The sequence below is a fragment of the Solea senegalensis genome, linkage group LG19, assembly GCF_019176455.1.
Source record: "Solea senegalensis isolate Sse05_10M linkage group LG19, IFAPA_SoseM_1, whole genome shotgun sequence".
Classification (NCBI taxonomy): domain Eukaryota; kingdom Metazoa; phylum Chordata; class Actinopteri; order Pleuronectiformes; family Soleidae; genus Solea; species Solea senegalensis.
Genome location: NC_058038.1, coordinates 20,516,043 through 20,528,980, shown reverse-complemented (window position 1 = coordinate 20,528,980; position 12,938 = coordinate 20,516,043). Strand labels below are relative to the sequence as shown.

At 41.6% G+C, this 12,938-nt stretch overlaps 2 protein-coding genes across 3 annotated transcripts; one reads left to right on the top strand and one right to left on the bottom strand.

The window, feature by feature from the left end:
* Positions 1-491: 491 nt before the first annotated feature.
* LOC122785303 (cullin-3-like) lies at positions 492-2,723 on the bottom strand. The gene has a single exon (XM_044051037.1). The coding sequence runs from the start codon at positions 2,721-2,723 to the stop codon at positions 492-494; it is 2,232 nt and encodes a 743-aa protein (XP_043906972.1).
* A 3,552-nt stretch (positions 2,724-6,275) lies between these two features.
* Positions 6,276-7,613, top strand: LOC122785833 (tubulin beta chain-like). 2 transcript variants are annotated; one of them, XM_044051810.1, is made up of 2 exons: positions 6,276-6,309; positions 6,442-7,613. In XM_044051810.1, the coding sequence occupies exons 1-2, from the start codon at positions 6,276-6,278 to the stop codon at positions 7,611-7,613; spliced, it is 1,206 nt and encodes a 401-aa protein (XP_043907745.1). The 2 variants fall into 2 exon arrangements, with proteins under 2 accessions (XP_043907745.1, XP_043907744.1); XM_044051809.1 differs by having other exon boundaries at positions 6,276-6,441; positions 6,538-7,613.
* The last annotated feature ends 5,325 nt before the right edge of the window (positions 7,614-12,938 follow it).

Sequence of the window (12,938 nt, the reverse complement as noted above, 5' to 3'; positions counted from 1 at the left end):
AAAGTTGTCAGAAAGTACACATATGTGAAAATCCTACTCAAGTACAGTAACAAAGTATTTGTACTTTGTTACATTACGACACAAAAAATTACAAAGAAAAATGATAAGTGCAGACTTAATTCAAGGCTGTGCAGAAACTACATGTGTTTCCAGGTAACGGACCGCTTTATCCTCCATTGTTATTGTTGTTATTGTTATTATTGTTATTATTGTTATTATTGATCTTGCAAAGTTTATTACCTTGTAATTGCCTTAGAAATACATGGCACTGACATTTGATTTCATTTCCAACAAGCTACCACACTTTTCTTGTGTTATTACTTGGCAGTAGAGTGAAGTGTTAATGTAATGTTTGAATTCTCCCATTAGAGGCTGACACAGCACCTGCCTCCTATTGTTTTTAATAATAAGTATATTTGATTTGGCAAAGGTTTAACGCCGGATTACCTTCCTGACGCAACCCTCATGTACCCTCTCATCCAGCTTCTCTTCTATAAAACATAGACATACACTTTAGGATCATCTGGCTTTCTTGCCAAGTATTCTCTTTCTATCAGTCTTTCGATGTGCTTTTTGATGACTATAGGGCTGGGAAGAAAACGTGTCTGGAGTTGCTGAGTCACCTCTGTAACCAGGGCATTTTCCTGCCTCTCCCTTCTTGACTTCATGATACGGACAATGGCTGCCTCTATTTCATACTTCCTGTCATCGACAGCTTTCTGCCGCGTCTCCTTCCTTTCAGGGTCGGATTCCCCTTGTTTAGCAACAACTGTATGTATTTCTACTTTGTGAAGTTTAGAGGAGAAATGATCATTGACGGTGAATACGTGGTCATTTTCTATGTCCTTGGACCGTGGCTCCTTGATGAGAACTCTCTGTGTGGACTTCCCACACATTAAAGAGTTCAACACTGGCACTAACTCCCACCCTGGTATATTTGTCTCCTGCAAGACATCCTCATAAGTGCAACTTTCTCTGTAATTGAAGAGCATGAGGATGATCATCTGCAAGGTGGAAACTTGCAATATGTGCTCCTTTCTAACAACTCCATAGAAGGAAGCCTTTAGGTCTGCCACACCCAGGTGGTAGTGCAGCGAGAGCTGTTTCCTGCTATGCTTAGAAATATAAAACTGCCTAAAGACTTCAAAGGCACGTTGAGGAGCAGATGGGATGGTGCACCAGGGATTTGCGCTTTGTATAGGCCAATAGACAGTTGTCAGGACTCGCACTCTGAGATCCACGCCACTTACTGATGTGGTTTGTATGTGCTGCCTGAACTCATCCATGGTTGTTTTGGAAATGCTCATGTCTCTTAACATTCCCTCCAGTTTTGTGGTAAATTGATAACCACATTCTAGCTTGAGCTTAGAGACCATGTTCTTCTCATTGTCCTCTCTGCTCTTGTTCAGCAACCTGAGAGACAGATGCTTCCGGAAATACTCTTCGAACACATCTTTATCCTGCAAGAACCTAAACAACACCATGGCATTGTCGAGTATTGACTCCACCTCTAGGTCTGTCAACCCTTTGACCGCATCCTTCAGCTTCTCGTCAATGAAGACCGATAGGTACTCCGCAGAACGAGAGTTGAGGTTGATGAAGTACTCAAAGTCGTTGGCTATCTTTTTTTTTAAGAGTCTGTCATTGTTGAAAGACTTATTGAGCAAATGGTCAAACTGTGTCTTCAGGTCTATCAGGCCCTGGATATAGTCAACAGGGTTCTTGCCCTGTCCTTCTTCGTGCACCAGAGCACTACCTTGCTCCCTCAAGTAAGAGCTTATGCAGTTGCACATTATTTCTAAGCCATCTTTTACTCGACTGAACAGCTTGTACATGCAAGCCATGTCTTCCGTCTTCCCGTACTTAAGCATATGGATGAGGCCCGAGTTCTCCATCTCTACAATGGTGATCATATGTTTAGAAATTAGATCCCGTTCCGCTACTTTGACAATGTGCTCCTTTGTAGACCTGTCCAAACAGTGCATCACACGTTCTATCTCTTCATTGATTCTGGCTTCAACCCTCTTAATGTAGATACTGGCGTTGTTGTCAGCGAGATACTTTTCGCTCTCAATCTGGAAGAATTCTGCTGACATGGCTAAGAAAGGATTTTCAAAGTCCTCCACATATACAGACCTTCCATCCAAGCTAAGTATCATTAGCATCTGGCATGCACTTCTGATGGCCCATCTATCTACAACCTCTCCATTCCTCTCACGTCCAATCATGTCCAGTAAAGTATGTCGTAGGTGGGCTTGAATGCAACCATGGTGAACAACCTGGTCCCTGAATATGATGAGGCCGAGGTTGTAGACGTTTACTAAGTTGTTCTGTTTTACATAGACTCGATCCATGTACATGAGGATGTCTCTGATCATAACCATGGCAGTTTGATGGTCATTCCAGACCTGAAATAGCGTTTGCAGAAAGTTATTTTTCATAGAGTTAAGAACATCTTTCTCTGCTTTGAGGACGAGATGGCCAGTGATGACTCCCCTCAAGCCTGTGTAGAGCTTCTCCCCATGATGTTGCACGACCAAGGTATAAGCATTCCTGTACAGCTCTGAAAATATTATCTCACTGTTGGTCTTCCTCTGGATGTCCTGGATGGCGTTCATTAGAAGGTTCCAGATATTGTTGGCACATATTTCATCCAGTTTTGTAGGAAAGGCTTGTATCCTCATGATGGAGTCGTTGTTGTCGCTGCTTTTGATGTTGAACATGACAATTTATTGGGATGTTCATAAGGACCTTCCTATTTGTAACGTTGCATTTTGCTGCCTTTCTACTCTAGTTCAGAAAGGCAACTACATCACTTTTATGTGTCTTTGATCTCATCAAGTGACATCATCATGTCTATGATGTTGCATCACTGCCATCTTCTTCTTCCAATAAGAGGTAAAGCTGCAGGAATGTGTCTAATCTTTTCAGCCAACTGCTCAGCTATATATATGTGTGTGGGCTACATACCAGTGGAGCTATACATATACACTGCCTGGCCAAAACAAAGGGTCACATGGTTGGAGCGCCTTTAGCTTTGATTACTCACTCATTCACTGTGGCATTGTTTCCATAAGCTACTGCAATGTCACAAGATGTATTTCCGTTCAGTGTTGCATTCATTTTTCACCAAGATCTTGTATTGATGACGGGAGAGTCGGGCCACTGAGCAAAGTCTTCTCCAGCACATCCCAAAGATTCTCAATGGGGTTCAGGTCTGGACTCTGTGGTGAAAATCATGTCTCATGCTCCCTGAACCACTCTTTCACAGTTTGAGCCTGATGAATCCTGGCATTGTCATCTTGGAATATGCCCATGTCATCAGGGAAGAAACAAATGCATCGATGGAATAATCTGGTCATTCAGTATATTCAGGTAGTCAGCTGACCTCATTCTTTGGGTGAGTTGAGAGTTTAGTGCTGGACTGGAACCTACTGAGGTGGATCAAGCACTTAGGTCTCTATGAAAATACATATGCATACTTCATTTGCTATGAATAAGGTATATTATGCCAGGTTTATTCAAGAGATGCTCGAGCATTACATACACATGTTGCATAAGTCAAAGTTAATGAGAATGAATACATGAGACCAACTTTCAGTCACATCGTTCCCATCCAATGATCACTGATTTTGACAGACATAAAACTACGAAGCTGGTGGTGTAGTGGTGTACTGTGAATAATTTAACAGAATAGTTATAAAATATATAATATAAATTATTAGTAAAACAACTACAAACTACTTGAGGCAGTTTTGAGGATTTTTTCTCTAACTGGACCTCTGCACTAATGCATTCATCTTTTCCTAGACAAACCTTTAGATCTGTCCTTCCTGGTCAATGCTTCTTTTGCAAGTGTATCTGACATTTCATGTCTTTCAACTCATAAGCAACTCCAGATCTCACCAACCAACACCACCAGAGCAGGCACAGAGTTGGAGCAGATAAAGCAATTAGCAAGTATGGCTTCCATAACCCATTACATTACATTCTAAGTCGGATCTTAACCTCTTCAACATGAGGCCTATTTTTACTGCCTCCTATTTGAAATGACGTATCCAAAACAAATGGAGTGTATCTTCACAACTACAGGGGCTGTATGTAAAATTAAAGACAGAGATATATCACTTATTCATTCACTTATTCACAGAGATATAGGAGTAGACAATAGACAATCATCATTCTGCTACTCTTGCTACACAGTAATGAGACATCTTTGGTTTGCTTGATGTGGTGAAACTAGCAGACGTACGTGGTTTTCATGTTTTTGTCACATGCCCATATAATTGCTTGGGGTTCGACTTGTGTTTCATTTAGTTGACAATGTAACAGGCTTTAAGCTGAGTTTTGGTGTGCTACATGTTAGGATTGGTGCACGTGTACATGTCCTGCTCTCTTTGAGCCACGGACTCATGGGTAGACGTTAATCTACTTTTGGATTTGTGAACTGTATATCTCTTCAAGCTGAGATAAGTCCACTGTCGGCCTAGGAAGAAATGAATGTAAATGTGAAGACCTTAACTTGCTCCAGAATACAACCGTATGTTGATATAATTAGTGCAAGGACTTGATTTTTCAGACCAAAAATCATGAGCTTACTCTTTCTCTTAGGTGGTGAAATCACTGGCCCACTGGACAACTTGATTTCAGGCTTGTTAAAGGAATATTTCACAGCTGGAAAGATGAATGTTTATTAAAACTGGATCATCTATGTAGTGAAATCATATTTGAAGTAGGTGCCTTTGGCTCATGTGGATGAACGACAACAACTCCCACAATGCACTGCACTCACACAGCCATAGGCCACACCACCTTCTTACCGAGTCGTGGTCAGAACACTCGTTGTGTAATTAGTTGTCAAATAAATGACAGACTTGTAATCAGCTATCAACCACCCAGAGTTTGGAGAAGACACTGAAATGGAAAAGCTGGAAACCCAGAGGGTTTGTGGTCTGCATTTCCAGCAGGAAGACGTCGCTAATAATCACACAGTATACAATGTGATATAGTTGTCAACGGTAAAGCAGCAAAGGTATCAAAGTAACGTTTGGTAGACAATTCTAAGTCTTTTATAAGTGAGCAACATAAAGTCATCTTGCTTTCACTTGAGAATGATTTCATTTTTATTCCCATGTTTGTTCAAGAAGTCACAGTGTTTACAAGTGATGGTCATTTTCATTGAATGCTAACATGCTAATGTTATTCATAGTCTATATAGACAGAGGTAGAATGTTCACAGCTTGTTTTCCTGGACAAAAATTCAAATCTTGGTTCAGATTTTATGTAAGATTGTTTTCCTCGTCCTTCACACCATCCAGTGTCTGCTCCTCCAGCTGTGCCACATTAGATTCTGTGTATGTTGCATTATTTATTTTTCTGTTTGTATGTTGTGTGAGACTTTCTCCTTGTTTATTTTAATTTGTACCCTTGATTAATATTTTCCTTTGTGAATAATGAAGTTATTTGTTTCACCTTAGCCTGCATTCATGTGCAGTAAAGACTCGTGGAAGGAGGCTGAATAGTTAGAGCAACACTAAGGGCTAGAAAATAAACCACAACCAACATGAAATAGATTTTTTGGTTAAAAGAAAGAAAAGTGTCAGACTCATTGTAGCTCATCGTGAGCATCAACAGTCTCTTCATAGACACACTACTGATTTCCAGGAGCCGAGTACGTCTGATGTGCTGAACAACACAGACCACGAAATGACGGTCAGCTGACCAGTGATGAGTTGTGTTTAATATATTTAATAAATATTTGTGCTTACAGTAGCATAGATGTAAATGAGCTGTAAAGATGCTAACGTGAGCTCAGCTGACGTTAGCATGGACCAACGTGGTGGTAAAAATAAAAATATGAAAATACAAAATACTGGCTTTATACTCAGACGGCCGTTTGTCCCCGCAGGCTTTGTCTGTCTTTTGAAAATTCACCTCCGGGATCCTGAAATGTGTCTCAAGGACCCGTCTATGCATATGTGGCACAAAGTTGGAGTGCTCTGTTACACATGCGGCCATTTTCCTTCATTTCTTCATGTTTTCTTCACACGCAACAACATTATCTCAGCTACACTTGAACAGATAAAAGGCATCAGCTCCGATACTACAAAGGAATATGACATCATGTCCTTAACCATGTTTAGCCAACAGCCATAAAACTCAAAAGCTAACGTTTGGTAAACAATTCTAACGTCTCAGTTAGTTGCTGCAGTACTGGAGCAGTGAAAACTTGGTCTGACTGCGTCATCGTTTATACATTTTATGTTGAAACCACAATGAGGGAAATCGTGCACCTGCAGGCAGGCCAGTGTGGCAACCAAATTGGAGCCAAGTTCTGGGAGGTGATAAGTGACGAGCATGGTATTGACCCATCCGGGACGTACCACGGGGACAACGACCTGCAGCTTGAGCGAATAAATGTATACTTTAACGAGGCAGCAGGTGGGAAGTATGTTCCTCGTGCAGTGCTTTTTGACTTGGAGCCAGGGACGATGGACTCTGTGAGGTCTGGTCCATTTGGGCAGATCTTTAGACCAGACAGTTTTGTCTTTGGCCAGACTGGAGCAGGTAACAACTGGGCGCGAGGTCACTACACAGAGGGAGCAGAGCTGGTGGACTCTGTCTTGGATGTGGTGAGGAAGGAGTCGGAGAACTGCGACTGCCTCCAGGGCTTCCAGCTCACGCACTCGCTGGGCGGAGGCACTGGCTCTGGCATGGGCACACTGCTCATCAGCAAAATCCGAGAGGAGTATCCAGATCGCATCATGAACACTTTCAGTGTGGTGCCCTCTCCAAAGGTCTCAGACACAGTAGTGGAGCCTTACAACGCCACCCTGTCTGTCCACCAACTGGTCGAGAACACCGATGAGACGTTCTGCATTGATAATGAGGCCCTGTATGACATCTGCTTCCGCACACTCAAACTCACCACGCCCTGCTACAGTGACCTCAATCACCTTGTCTCAAGCACCATGAGTGGGGTGACCACCTGCCTGCGCTTCCCTGGACAGCTCAACGCTGATCTGAGGAAACTGGCCGTTAACATGGTTCCCTTCCCCAGACTGCACTTCTTCATGCCAGGCTTCGCCCCGCTGACCAGTCGGGGCAGCCAGCAGTACAGAGCACTGACAGTGCCTGAACTCACGCAACAGATGTTCGATGCCAAGAATATGATGGCTGCGTGTGACCCACGTCATGGGCGCTACCTCACAGTCGCAGCCATCTTCCGAGGCCGCCTTTCCATGAAGGAGGTGGACGAACAAATTTTAAATGTGCAGAACAAGAACAGCAGCTACTTTGTGGAGTGGATCCCCAACAACGTTAAGACGGCGGTCTGTGACATCCCTCCCCGGGGCCTCAAAATGTCCGCCACCTTCATAGGCAACAGCACAGCCATTCAGGAACTGTTCAGACGCATCTCAGAGCAGTTCACCGCCATGTTCCGCCGCAAGGCCTTCCTCCACTGGTACACAGGCGAGGGTATGGATGAGATGGAGTTCACTGAGGCTGAGAGCAACATGAACGACCTGATTTCCGAGTACCAGCAGTACCAGGACGCCACTGCTGAGGAAGAGGGCGAGTTTGATGAGGAAGGTGAAGAAGAGATGGACTAAACGCCTACCAAGAATTGTGTAGCGCCAAAATGAGAATTTGTTTTAAAATCAATATTTCAGTCAATTAAAAACTAAATGACACAATATTTCCACTTGAAGCCGTGACATTTGAAGTTCTCAAAAGTTGCTGTCCTACCATAACACTTCCCGCTTGTCACAATTTCATTTGAATTGAGGGTGCTACGATTTGATTATGAACTGATCATAAAACAGTGATGATGATGCATTTCAAAGCATTATTTAAAATATATTTAAAGCTGTAAGTTTTGAATATAAACAAAGGTCTGTCACATTTCTGCATATTTGTGTTTTGCCAAGTAGTAAAAAATTCTCACATTTTGTAGAAGAGCACAGAATTCCATCAATCCGTCCATCTGCTACCATAAAAGGTGTGGCACAGTGACAGTCCGTCACAGAGCCATCTAGAGACAAATAACCATCCACTCTTAATCTCTTCATTTTATTCATTTCTGATCTTTGTCAATGTGTCAAAGTTCACTGGTTGTGAATGTTGCGTCTGCTCAGCTGCGGAAGGTCGGAGTGGATACGCAGCAGCTCCACCTCCACAGCAGAGCCACATAAATACAGCACGAGCGGAGAGGTCGTAGGAACATGAAACACCACATCGTATTTCACTTGTGAGAAGTACCACGAGAAAACCTGCGCCGCTTCTCTCTGCCGTTATGTTCTGGAGAAATGCATTCTGGGATACATGGCACAAGTCACCACCCGATGCATACTTGGTAAAATGGGCGGAGCGAAAACCATACTCGCTGCTCACGTACTTTTGGAACAGTACTTGGATTGAGGCTGATGACTTACGGGAGTACGCAAGTACATACTTGTGAAGTGGAGTACATACTCGCCAAGTACAGGAGTACACAAGTACGATCATTGCAATTGGAATGATCGTCGCCTCGTTACCGCCACCTGCAGTGTGTTGATAAATGAATAAGTGATATACTTTTAATAAATGCATATATATTTATTGTTATTATTTTCACATTTTAAATGTCAACTTAATTGATTCATTTGAATTCAAATATAATATATGTATGTATATATATATATATACATATATGTGTATATATAGGAAAACACCTCAATGGTCTGGATGGTGTGTATATTCTGATAAAATTAAACATGCTTTTATCTTCATGTGATCGACTCGCTGACCTGCGACTTCCATGTTTTTCCTGAAAATCAATTTGAAAAATGAAGAAGAAGAGTCATGAAAGTGTTCTATATGTATGAAATGACCTCACACCTGTCAGTATAATGATGTTAGTTATGTTATTGTATTTTTGCAGAGGTGTATTCCAACAGACAAAAGTTGCACATAAAACATAAAAATTAAAATATGATTGGACAAATATAAGAGTTTAGAAAAAATCTCTTATAACTCTTATAACCAGAGACCCCTAATGAAGTACACACATGTTTATTGTTTATCTGGTTTGGTTCATGTGTATAAATTGTGAACCAAAGTCATGCGATCAGAAATTCTGCTCAGCTATTGGTGCGATGTGTAGGCTGTAGGTTCATGTTCATCTGCTCTGCTGGCAGGTGAGCGGCCCTGATGGAGGAGAGAGGAAAGTCAGTGAACTGCTCCAGAGTTGACTGACAAGCAGTCGGAGACCACAATCCGGTTGTTTGTTCCACATCAGAGGTTTCGGACCACCTTCACATCGATCCAAATGAACTGGACTAAGGAGTAAATGCACCAGGGTTGGATTTAACCCCACTGAACCATGCGAGGGTGAATGTAATGTAACATGCACAATTATTACTTGTTCACTTGTATGACAGCAATACTAACCTATACAGTAAGTGTACATTCTGTGTTTATGTGCCTGTGTGTGTTTTCTCCTCCTCTCCTCTCCTCTCCTCTCCTCTCTCTCTCCTCTCCTCTCCTCTCCCTCTCCTCCTCCTCTCCTCTCCTCTCCTCTCCTCTCCTCTCTCTCCTCTCTCTCCTCTCCTCTCCCTCTGCTCTCCTCTCCTCTCCTGTCTCCCTCCTTCATTTACATTGTGCAGTGGCAGACCATTGCATCCTGCTGCATAGAGTGGATCCAATCATTAGTCTCTCTCTCTCTCTGTCTGTCTGTCTGTCTGTCTCTCTCTCTCACACACACACACTTATGAATAGTGAAATCAGTGGCAGACCATTGCATCCATAGAGTGGATCCAATCATTAGTCTCTCTCTCTCTCTGTCTGTCTGTCTGTCTGTCTCTCTCTCTCACACACACACACTTATGAATAGTGAAATCCACAGTCCACACTGAGAAGTGGTGGCTCAGCAGGATTTTACACCCCAGGAAAAGAAAGGGAAGTGGAAGAGAAGCATCTGTGTGATGCACACTGAGCGAGCGCTGGTGACTGAGGGAGACCAAGACTCTCGGTTACACAACTTGTATAAAAAGTGAAGGAGGAGGGAGAGTCCCCATCTGTCCAGTCGTCATGATGATGTATCTGTGGGTAAGTGTTCTCTGTGTGTGTGTGTGTGTGTGTGTGTGTGCACTATAATTATATCCACTTTGCAAAGTGTAATTTGAAGTTTGTTGTGTGAATATATGACAGTAATCCAGATTTTAATTGAAGTAAGTTGGGTGCAAATGTTTTACCTACCAATTCATTGGAGTTCATACGTTGAACAATGTTCTGCATTAGAAGTTAACAAATGACTCAGAAGTGCACCGGGGTAAAACGTGTGAGCAGTCACATGATCAGATCTCTGCAGGTACATCCTGTTGTTTACTACTCAGAGCAGCACCTTGTTTAAAGCAACACAATCAACATTAAAATAACGTCTCCAAGAATGTTTGGATTGTCCGACGTACAACAAGGTGAATGTCACCTCTGTGACCTCTGCTTTACGTCATGTCACATTCTACATGCAGTTCAGTTCTGCTACTGTTGGACTAGGACGTGTAAATAGTTTGCTTGTATTTCTTGAGCATGTTGTTGAAGTGCTCTCGTCCATCTCACAGAGACACTTCACTGTATTTGATTTGATATTAGACGTGTGTGTCTATCTTTGATCCTTCTAACTCTTAAGTATATTACCTTTCTTGTTTTTATTCTTTTTGAATCTGTGGATCAGTAAAGTCCATTCTGATTGTGAACAGTCCACTGAAGTGCTTAAGGCAAATAACACAACATTAACATTAACTGCATTCATTCCTTTATCTGGGAACACCCTGGGACCTCTTCATAGAACCTAGACCTGCTACTGATAACCGTTGTTCAGACTACTACAATAGTTATATCACATGTCACTGACAGTTTAGACCAGGAGGGGGTTGGACTTAATTGTTGTCCTCCTGTAAGCAGCTTCCTGTCTACAGTTTTCGACAGATCTTATTTCTGATGCGTAGGCGAGCGACCAAGTACGTTCCCATTAAATTTGGGTAAGAATCTACTCACTGATAATGTCAACATTATTATGTCTGTTACAATGGGAAATGTTGTATATGCAGCATCATACACTCGACCATCACCTGGATCTGATCCATATCATCATCATTATTATTATATGTTTGTTTTTATTATTATTATCGTCATTATCTCAGCAACTTCTTAACAGTTTAAACCTCTTCTCATTGTGAGAATATGACTTTGTAATCTCACTCCCAAACATCTGTGCTTTTACCGTGTGTGTGAACATTTGACACAAAAACTTGGGATTCATCAACATGTTCTTATCTAAATTTGTTCAGAATCTGTGATCAAACTTCCAACATCCAGGCATTTACATAAATGCATATCTGCTGAAGGCCCAGCTGTCCTAAACAACACAAACCACATGTGTGTACAAACAAATGGAAACATTCTTATCCATATATGTATTACATTTGACTTCATTTCATAATTACTTACTTACTTAATGAAATTGAATTCAAGAAACCAAAAAATAACAAATTGTCATGGCACAGGGCAAGAGTTGGACCAGCTACCGTGGTTGTAACATGGTGACCTTTGATAGATTGATTACTGTATTAAATGTATTTTTTTGTGGTTTAGCACAGAGGTAAATGAGTTTATGGGTAAGGCAAGTTTATTTGTATAGCTCCATTCTTACACTTCATAGTGATTTGCAATTAAAAACATTGGAAATGAAAACAAAATCAATTAAATATAATAAGTAACAATAAGTCTCTTTTACCAGTTCTTACCATTTCATCTAGACAGACAGACAGAGCATCTGTTAACTTAAAATGAATAAAACATGATTGAAAACAAGCACATGTGGTTAACATGTGGTTAAAATGGGCAATATCAGAAAACTGCAGTAAACAATAATGTTTTCAACCCTGATGTAAACACGCTGACAGTTTGTGCTCACCTCAGGTGTTCAGGGAGCTTGTTCCACAGGTGAGGACCATAGAAGCTGAGTAAACCTGTCCCTGATGATGACCTGAGGGGTCTGGATGCTTGCAAAATACGTCATTCAAATACTAGACCTGGATCAGTCCGTAATATTACTGGATAACTTTCTACACTAGTCTGAACCTGAACCTTTAAAGCGTTAATGCGTCAGATTAAAGAAGGACAGGCACGGGAGGCAGAGCAGTGATGGTCACTAATAACAGTCATATAGAGGCATAAGCATAATCCAGCACCTAATATTGGAATATGAGGTGAATGAGCCTGTTCATGCAGCACTGTGTGTGATATCTCAGATATTTAGTTGTTGTTGCTGATAAACCTAGAATCAGGTTCCTCAGTGTGATCACTTTAAGCTGAATTCTCTGATTCACAACCATCCATCCATTTTCTACCTCTTTATCCCACACATCAGTCATTCACCATTCACTCTCACATCCACACCTACGGTCAGTTTAGAGTGTCCAGTAAACCTGATCTGCATGTTCTGTGTCCACTGGAAACATGTGATGATTGATTGTCGAGGGTCAAGACTCTCTGTTCATTATTCACGACAGAAGACTTTCAATGACTTCCATCAAGATGATTTTCAATGACATTCTGTTGTACGTTTACAACAATTTTTGTCACAGGTGACAAAGAGCTCTCTGAGTTCATCCTCGCCCCAAGACATTGTTGGCATGTGAAGCCCAAGTCTCTCCCTCAATAATCTGAACACATTTACCCTTAGATGCATAAGTGAGGTCAACAATCACCCTGTGGGTTGTTATTCTTCAACATCCCTCAAATTAAAAGTGTTTCATGTTCATATTGGAAGATGAGACCGTTTGCATTTTTATTTCCAGTCATTTAAAGGAATCACAGTTTTGTATCATGACTCTGAGGAACTTTGATTGTTATCAACTGTGACTGTCACTCTGACACATGTGATGTCAGCAGTC